The sequence below is a fragment of the Microtus ochrogaster genome, chromosome 4, assembly GCF_000317375.1.
Source record: "Microtus ochrogaster isolate Prairie Vole_2 chromosome 4, MicOch1.0, whole genome shotgun sequence".
NCBI lineage: Eukaryota > Metazoa > Chordata > Mammalia > Rodentia > Cricetidae > Microtus > Microtus ochrogaster.
The window spans coordinates 28,502,798-28,511,900 of NC_022011.1; the positions used below are offsets into that span (position 1 = coordinate 28,502,798).

Consider the following 9,103-nt stretch of genomic DNA (forward strand, 5'->3'; position numbering starts at 1 on the left):
AAAAAAAAAAAAAACAAGCCTGAGAAACCTGCCCTACTACTGAAGGCAGGGCCCTGCCAGGTTCACATTAAGTCACCCGCAACTTCTTTGCTAACAGAACAAGACTGACCTGGAAAATGCACAGGAATCCTCAGCCATGCTTCAGGCACCAAAAGTACACTTCTTCAGAAACTAAAATTCATGAGTTTATAAATATCACCCACATATCTGCCCAGCCCCCAAGAATCTAAAATTTAAAAACAAAATACATGCAATAATTTTTTAAGACACTCAAAAAATTTGTTGGGCAGTGGTGACACACACCTTTAATCCCAGCACTTGGGAGACAAGAGGCAGGTTTATCTCTGCGAGTTTGGGGCCAGCCTGGTCTACAAAAGCTAGTTCCAGGACAGGTTCCAAAGCTAAAGAGAAAACTTGTTTCAAAAAACCAAAATCAAACCAAAACAACCACAAAAAAATACTCAAAAAATATGCTCCGTAAATTTAAGACAATCAACTAAAGACACTTATAGTTGGTAAGACATTTCCCTTGGTGTTGTAATGTAAATTAAGAAAAGGATGAGCGAGGCACAGTGGTGACCATCTTTAATCCCAGCACTTGAGACTGAGGCAGGTTGACCTCTGTATTTTGGAGGCCAGCTTGGTCTACATAGTGTTCCAGACCAGCCAGGGCTACAAAAGTGAAACCCTTTCCAAAAAACCAAAATGAACAGATGGCAAGGCATGCTTGTTCAGGTCCTAGTTCTCAGGAACTGAGCAGGAAGAGTATCGAGAGCTCAAGGCTAGTCTGGGCTACACGTTTAGAAAATTTTGGGGGGCGGGGACGGCCAGGAGTGGCACGTCACCCCTGCTGGCTCTTGTTTCATCTCAGAGCTCATTCTGAGATGTAAACGGAGCTGTGATGAGTGCTGCTGCTCAGGCAAGCTGCGAGAATGGAATCTCACAGTCTTTAGCAAGGCAGAGGGAATGGGGGAGAAGGGCAAACTCAGCCTCCAGAGTCATGGAGGCCATGCTCAGGCAGGCTAAAGTCTCTTAAGGAGGGGTTACTGTTTACTTCAACTTTTGTTTATTTACCTTTTTGAGGCAGAGTTGTTATGGGTCTGGGGTCATTCATGAATACATTTTAGTAAGATGGAGCTTTTGACTGAGATACTGGCACAAGGACTGACTTGCACTGGCATCAGGTCTGAATCTGAGCGAGTGCACCTAGCCATTATCAGCCCAGGGCTTATAAAGGCAAAAATCACAAAGCTATAATTTTGGGTCTATTTTTTGAGCAGAGAAAGCCAAGTTTGATTACAAAAGCAGGAATAGCTTTATGACCTACTAGCTTGCTAGAAGAGCAAATTCTTCAAGATCAGTCGATTTAAAAAATAGTCTTCACCGTCTGGGGTGGGATACAGGGTACAGCCATGTTAGGGGTTTACATGCTTGAGGCTTTTTTTTTTCCTTTTTGGTTACTCAAGCGTAGTTTAAACTTTAAATGCAGTGTTAACTATCACAGGTATCTCCACGTAGACCAGGTTGACCTCGAACTCACGGAGCTCCACCCACCTTCACGTCGCGAGCGCAGGTTTGAAGAATGCACACCACACTCGGTTTCTTGGTAATTTTACAAAACCGTGAGAGCACGTTACCCTGCTTAACCAAGAGGAGACGCTTCTCGAAAGAAGGGTACCTGACTTCGCTCAGCCCAGAATCCCGCGTTGACCTCGAGCTTACCAGGGTGAGTGCCACCTCCAGCATGGGCGCCAGGGCCAGCGTGCCGTGGAAAAGCGGGATGCAGTCCACGAAGAGAGTGTGGTTGCCTGAGCCCGGCGGATGCTCCTTGCGCGGCCTCTGCCTCTCGGCCACCAGAAGCCCGTTGACCGCGCAGTGCGGGTACTTGGCGCCGTGTAGCACCATCTTGCAGTAGGCCTGTGTAGTCAGCTTCACGCCCGGCATGCTGAGTCGGGGTGCTCACGTCGCCAAGGAGGTCCCCAAGGTACAAAACACGACCCCACTGCACCCAAAGACAAACTCACGCCTCCACTAGCAACCTCCCACCTCGACCCGCCCGCCGGAAAGCGTATTTGCCAGCGCCTGCCGGAAAGCAGCGTAGCCCGCGCGGCTTTTCGCGACACTTGCGGCGCCACGCCCCCGGCCCGACGCGTGTAGGCGGGGCTTCCTCGATCCCGCGGTGCTCCGCCGCCCCATCTTGCTCTTCCGGTGCTGGCCCTGCTCTTCCGGTCGCGAGCTGCCGGGGTGTAGAGGGCGGTCGAGGCGGTCGCTAGGGCAGCGGTGGCAGGTGACAGCGGGTGTCGGCCTTTGACAGCGGGTGAGGGCGGCGTGGCCGGGGGCCGACGAGTTGGAGCGTCGGGGCGGCAGCGGTGACGCTGAGGCGCCCGCGGGACCGGGACTTGAGCCGCTCAGTGACCTTGGCGCGCCCGCTTCCCGGGCGGGTCTGTTGTCCTGGGTCCCCGCTGGCTTGTTCGGCTAGGGCCTAGCCCGCTTCTTGCGCTCCCTCTCCACCAGGCCCAAGGCGCGGCCAGCCGAGCCCTGACGTCACGCTACGGTTTCTGCCGCCCCGGGCGTCCGTTCCCGGAGAGCGTGTCTTCGAGAGGCTGTGCAGAAGTGAGGCCTGCAGCTCCGGTCGCTGGGGCGGGCGACAGGGTCATCGAGATCGCCTGTGGGCAGCAGGGACGGGAAGCGGGCCAGGGCCTGGAAGGCCTCCTCCCTCCTCCGCTTGCCCTTCCGTAGTCTCCGCGCGAGTCGTTTTTAAGTAAAATCCAGTCGCGGGCGGTGTTTCCAACGCCAGCGCGAGGAGCAGCTCGTGGCTGCACTGTGTGCTTTGTCGAGTTCTCGCTATTTTAGTAATTTTGTCTAATTGTTTCTTAAGAAGCCGAGTTTTTGATTCATTGGCCAAAGCCGTATATTACAGCCCTTGGTTTGATCCGGGACGCTCTGTAAATGCAGACTAAGAAAACCCAATTCATCCTGCGCCACTTCGTTCATCCGCATCAGTTATAAAAACGGATCCTGGGCGCGTGCTGCTGGCCTGTAATGCGAGCTCTTATGAGGTAGAGGAGGATAGGGTGCAAGCCACACAGGCCAGCAGCCTGTGCCTTAAAAGTCTGATGAAATCATAGCAACAAAAAATCATTTAACGTTGGAAGAATGAGTGGCATGTAGCTCATAAGTGCTCTATGGCAAGAAGCACACTAAAAGGTGTTTTCTTTCATTGTTAGAAGTGTACGTTTTTTGTCTTTCAGAATGTTGGCTGCAAGGACACTTAGCCTAATTGGCAAGAGAGCCATTTCCACCTCGGTGTGTGTTCGAGCACATGGTAAGTGAAGTGAGACTTTTCTGTCTATCTGTTTTGTTTTGTTTTGTTATTCAAGACAGGATTTCTCTATTAGCCCTGGCTGTGCTGGAACTCACTCTGTAGACCAGGCTGGCCTCAAACTCAGAGATTTGCTTGCCTCTGCCTCTGCCTCTGCCTCCCAAGTGCTGGGATTCAAGGCGTGTACCACCATGCCTAGCTAAGAACTTTTACTTCCAAATAGACTAACTTAATGTCATTTTGCTCCTATGTCTAAGACACTGTGGTAGGGTTTTAATTTTTGTTGTTGTTTAGTATCATTATTTTATTGTTTTAATTGAGCTATATATTTTTCTCCGTTCCCCTCCCTTTCTCTCCCCTCCCCTTTTACCCTCTCCCAAGGTCCCCATGCTCCCAATTGAGATCTTGTCTTTTTCTACTTCCCTTGTACGTTAGATCCATGTATGTCTGTCTTAGGGTCCGCATTATTGTTTAGGTTCTCTGGGATTGTGAATTGTGGCTGTTTTTTCTTTCTTTATTTCTAAAAGTGTGGTGGGGTTTTAAAAAAAGATGCCCTTCTTTCCTTTTCCCCTCCTTCCCTGTCGTGTAGCTCGGACTGGCCTTAATCTCCCGGGGTTCTTGCTCTGCCTTCTGAATGCTGGGGTTAAAGATGCAGTACCATACATGTAAAGTTCTGTCCCTTCTAGAGAGCGTCTCCATATCTGACTTGACTTCTTTTCCCACTCTAAACTTCTTAAGTCCCCTTCTGTTGGCGTCACAGAAGCAATGGAAGCAAAGGTGGGCTTGGGTCTGAGCTGTGTTTGGATTTCATTGCAGTCATGGACTAGCTCCTGAAGTCTAAGCATCTACCTTCTCACCTGAAATGTACAGACACACAAGGTTTTAGTTCTGAGCCTGGCTCAGCAGCATTTTCGCTTTGCGTTTACGAAGCATACTATTTGTAGTGGTGTTAAATACTGAGAAGATAATGTGAGAGGTGGACCTTCCCCAAGGAGCTTGCAGTTGTGGAGTGGGCTGGTGAGATGAAGGCAGTGGTAGACAGTGAGAGTCCCAGAGGCGCACTGTTTAGTCTGGCACCGTGGACGCAGGCTGAGCATTAGTGAAAGGTGTTTGGAAAAGGAAAACTCTTCCTTTATTAACCTTCATAGGAGTCCTCCATGGTTAGCATATGCTTACAGTACTAGGGTGTGGTGGAACTCCACAGGGGCACTGCTGTCAGTTGAGGTCTTCATAGTGTGACTGTGAGAACAAGAAGGGAGCTGAGACCTAACAGATCTCACAAGCTGTGCAAAGCTCATCTTGGTTGAGAACAGAAGTGACCTTATTGAATTCAAAATCTTTGCTTCGGTCTCCCTTTTAATATTTTTTTAATTTCTTCTGAAAGATTCAGCTTTTAGGGTGTGAAGGGCTTTTGGGAACCCCTGATGTCCAAGGGTAAGACCTGGCATGTGCCTAGGCAGGGAGGAGGGTTTCCACAACCTGGGTCTGCTTGGAAGTAAGACTGTCAGCTCCACCTCACCCAAAGCCTTAAGGCCCAAACATGGCTGCATAGCAAGGTTGCTTGTAGTAGGGCTTGTCTTTCATGCTCAGCATAGACCCCAGAGGTCAGCATCTTACCATATTTCTCACGCTTCAGGTGTGGGTGATGCCAGTCTTTACCTAGTGAGGTCATTCAGCAAATACACCTCTTTGTCACGCTTGGAACACTTGGGCATGGTGGCACCTGGTCTTGCACAAGTGGCTACATCTAGGAGGAAGTAGATGGGATCGGGACCCTCTGTCCTTTTAAGACAGTGGTTGGCTTGTGAGCCTTTGGCTTTCTCTGATCCAAGGATAAACATGAAACTCTGAAGTGCACCTAGAAAATATGTTAACCACTCTCTCTTGGTCTAGAATACGCCATTTTATAGCTAGTGTATTCTGAGACCATGAGAGTTTATGGCAGCCTAATAGCTGAGCTGTAATTCACACAATATATTGATTTGCTTAAATTGCACGCTTCTCATTGTTTTTAGTATAGTTGCTGGTATGTGCTATTATCACCACGGTTAGTTCTAGGACATTCTCATTCTAATTTACATCTACTTTGATGTAAAGTACAACTGTTTTATGCCTGGAGAAATAGGGCTTGGGTGGGGTGGGGTGTGTTGAACTTGGTGGAAGTGTTCAGTAGCTGCCTTTCTTTTTCTGAGCATCTCTCCTGTGCTTTGAGATGGTGTTTCCCTATGTAGTTCAGGCAGGTCTCGAACTTGCAATTCTTCTGTCTCAGCCTGTCAAGAGCTTGTATTATAGGCATGTGCGATCATGCCCAGCTTTATGGGATGCTAAGAGTTAAAATGGGAAAGTAATTCTGGCTGTTTTGGTTCAGATTCTTTTGGGATGAGGTTAAACAGAAGAGATCCTCACTGGTCTTTTGTGCACCAAATAAACACCTGGAAGGATCATAGCCTTGCTTAAGGCTTAGTGATGTTTACCAACATGATCTGGGAGGTTTAGACATGGGGCTGAGCTTATGGGGAGCAACGTATTTCAGCAAGGCTTTGTCCCTAAGACAGGTCAGACAGAGTTAGAGCTTTTAGCAGCAGGAAACCATGGGGGGGACAATCCAACTTGTTTCCTGTAGCCTGAGCTTTGTCCTGATGTGTCCTGTGGGATGCACAGGTGCATGCTCACGTGATTCAGTGGAGTAGCAAGAAAGAGCCTCCACTCAGCTCTGGCTCTTTCCACTGCTCAGTTTGGGCTGACTTGACTTGGTGAGTATTAAGTGAGCATAAATTGGAAGGAAAGCAGAACTGAACCTACCTGGCTCTGCTTATTGAGCACATCGTTCTTCCCTTGGAGTTTCCAGGATGACCTCCTCTGGCAAGTTCAGGATCCTGCCACATGTGCATTCCTAGCGTGTGACTCCGTGTGTTAGGTCTTGCTTGTTTCTCACTTACAGAATGTAAGTGCATGGTTAGGTAGGAATGCTCGGTTGTTTGCTGACAGTCCCATATGTGTAGAGCCAGCCTCCTTAGTGAACAGTAGATACTTGGTAAGTCGTTAATCAACAAATGAGTAGGTGACTCCATGTTGACACCTTTTGTATCAGACCCACAGTTTCTGAGTGGTCTCTGGAGTCTCAGTGGGCTATCACTGTACCCTGCAGCAACTGCCTTTCCCTTTTTGAGTTTCGTGTTCTGTACATGAGTGCCTGCAGTTGGGACTTCATTTTTAGTCCAATTGCCTGTCTAGTAAATAACCCTCAGCCCTGATCCCACCTCTGGTGACTATAAACCTGAGGGTTTGGTTAGGTTAAGTGCTTCCATTTAACCGTTGACCTGCAATCACCCTTCTGCCTGGACTCTACCCACATGGGTTTTCAGATTCATCCAATGTGTTTTAGGGAGTGTTGTGAAGAGTGAAGACTATGCTCTCCCTAGTTATGTTGATCGGCGTGACTACCCCTTGCCCGATGTGGCACATGTCAAGCAGCTGTCTGCCAGCCAGAAGGCCCTGAAGGAGAAGGAGAAGGCAGACTGGAGCAGCCTGTCCAGGGATGAGAAAGTTCAATGTGAGTATCAGGGTTTGCCCGAAAACTCAGTAGCAACAAGTATAGGTGCATGTGTGTGACTGCTTGTGCTAGACCAGATATCCCTGCTGAATTTCTGGGTATCCATATTGATGCTGCTGGCTTAGCCCTGGTGAGGAGCAGGCCACGGAGATTGTACACAGCTTTGCCAAAAGATCAGCTAAATACTCTCCATGTGGTGTGAAAGCATGGAAGAGCCAAGCAGATCTCATATCCAGAGGTCTTTGCATGCTGTCAGTTCTGCAGTTTCTCCTATATGTGCTGGTGTGTGAGGGCAGATTTGTGCACATTTGTGTGTCCTGGCCTAGCCTGTGCTGACCCTGGGATCGGACAGGAGCTGAGTCCTCTGCAAGTTCTTTACCCTGCTTATGTTTCTGTTCAGTGTACCGAATCCAGTTTAATGAGAGCTTCGCTGAGATGAACAGGAGCACCAACGAGTGGAAAACAGTTGTGGGCCTGGCTATGTTCTTTATTGGCTTCACTGCGCTTGTTCTGATTTGGGAGAAGCACTATGGTAAGTGGAGAGGGAAAAGGAGTGGCCCAGGACAGCTCTAGCTCTTGGTGCTTCGAGGCCTTCACATGACCTCCAGGCCCAGGTTGGATAGAGAAACTATAGTCATGGGAACAGTTATAAGCTAGAACTTGCCTTTCGTATGACCAGCCATTCTTGCGGCAGGGCAGGGTAGGTTTGCTTGTACAGCATGCCATGTTCAGTAGCACTGGACCGGCTTAATAAGTCTCAGAGGACTTCATAGTGTTAGGAGCTAGGAGGACCCCATTTGCTACATGGCTGGCTGTACCTGAGTATCTGGAGTGTTAAGGCCATACTGTTTGGACATTATTGCTTGCCTGTTCTCTAACATGCATTCTCTCTAGGTCAGGTCAGGTTGCATTCTGAGCAGGCCCACCCCTAGTAAGTGTGGCTGCAGATTAGTAACAGATGGCAGCCCTCTGAGTGGCACCCACTGGCTGTATGCTGAGCCAGCCTGCAGAGTCTGCCACTGGCAGCTACAAAGAAGATGCCCAACTAAATGCATAATGACTTCCGTGCTGACCTTTCACAAGCAGAGAATGGTTCTGAGATAGGAATTCTCAGTGCCCTGGATTAAAGCCTGTGTGTGAGTGGGTTGAGTGGCAGGTGGCTTGGCTTGGGCTGTGTCCTCCCAGCAGGGCATCCTTCCTCACATAGTCATTTTGCATCGCAGTGTACGGCCCTATCCCTCATACATTTGATCGTGACTGGGTAGCCATGCAGACCAAGCGGATGCTGGACATGAAGGCCAACCCCATTCAGGGCTTCTCTGCCAAGTGGGACTACGACAAGAACGAGTGGAAGAAGTGAGACCTTGCTGCTTGCCAGCCCCTCCCCTCACTCGGCATGCTGGAAGCCGCTGTGTCCAAAGGTCCATGCTAATAAATGACCAGTTTACGTGACGCCTGTGTGATTTATTCTTTGATAATTACTAAATGAATTGAGATGCTAGGTTTATCATAGTGGAGGTAAAGAGGGTTTTAAGTTTTTTGCATTACTGTGTATGAAGTGTGTGTTGCCAGGACGCACGTGCAGAGGACAGAACAATTTTGGAGTTGGTGTTCTCCCTCCATTTTGATGTAGTTCTGGGGATCAGGTTCAGGTCACCAGGCTTGCATGGCTTGTGCTTCTACCCACTGTGATGGGTAAATGTTCTGAGTGGGGGTCTTGAGGGAAAGTATATAAAAATTCAAATTGCTGGGTGGTGGTGGCTCACACCTTTAATCCCAGCACTTGGGAGGCAGAGGCAGGTGGATCTCTGTGAGGCTATCCTGATCTACAGGGCTAGTTCTAGGACAGCCAAGGCTACACAAACCCTGTCTTGAAAACAAAACAACAAAAATGAAACTTGTGTGACTCCTGTTATCTGGGAGATTTGAGCTGTGACATTCATGGTTGAATCCTGGTGTAGCACACAGAAGTTGCCATGAATTACTCCTGGGGCTTTTCCATCTCTTAAAATTATTACCACTGAAGGGAGGTAACCACTAGGCTGTGCAGAGCAGGCTGGGTTCTAACAGTTGGTCAGGCATGGTGGCGTGTTCTGCCATCCAGCACTCAAGCCGAGGCAGGGTGATAACCAGTCAGGGTTACAGAGACCCTGACAAAACCAAATGTGGTAACAGAACTGACAAAACCAAATGTGGTAACAACTGGGGTGTGACCCAGTCAAGTGATG

At 48.9% G+C, this 9,103-nt stretch overlaps 2 protein-coding genes and 1 pseudogene across 4 annotated transcripts in view; 1 reads left to right on the plus strand and 2 right to left on the minus strand.

Moving 5' to 3' along the window:
* Window positions 1-2,085, minus strand: part of Emc8 (ER membrane protein complex subunit 8) — a 13,027-nt gene extending 10,942 nt beyond the window's left edge. The window contains exon 1 of the mRNA XM_005345770.3: window positions 1,723-2,085. Coding sequence (XP_005345827.1) covers window positions 1,723-1,944 — 222 coding nt within the window. The 5' untranslated portion in view covers window positions 1,945-2,085. The remainder of the gene's footprint in view (window positions 1-1,722) is intronic.
* Window positions 2,086-2,177: 92 nt separating this feature from the next.
* On the plus strand, window positions 2,178-8,327 carry LOC101995900. Of its 3 annotated transcripts, none has more exons than XM_005345772.3 (5): window positions 2,178-2,287; window positions 3,252-3,325; window positions 6,708-6,875; window positions 7,276-7,407; window positions 8,099-8,327. In XM_005345772.3, the coding sequence occupies exons 2-5, from the start codon at window positions 3,253-3,255 to the stop codon at window positions 8,233-8,235; spliced, it is 510 nt and encodes a 169-aa protein (XP_005345829.1). In that variant the 5' UTR covers window positions 2,178-2,287; window position 3,252; the 3' UTR covers window positions 8,236-8,327. The 3 variants fall into 3 exon arrangements, with proteins under 3 accessions (XP_005345829.1, XP_005345828.1, XP_026633837.1); XM_005345771.3 differs by having other exon boundaries at window positions 2,197-2,317; XM_026778036.1 differs by lacking the exon at window positions 2,178-2,287 and adding an exon at window positions 2,517-2,613.
* On the minus strand, window positions 3,861-6,701 carry LOC113455738 (annotated as a pseudogene).
* Window positions 8,328-9,103: the final 776 nt, after the last annotated feature.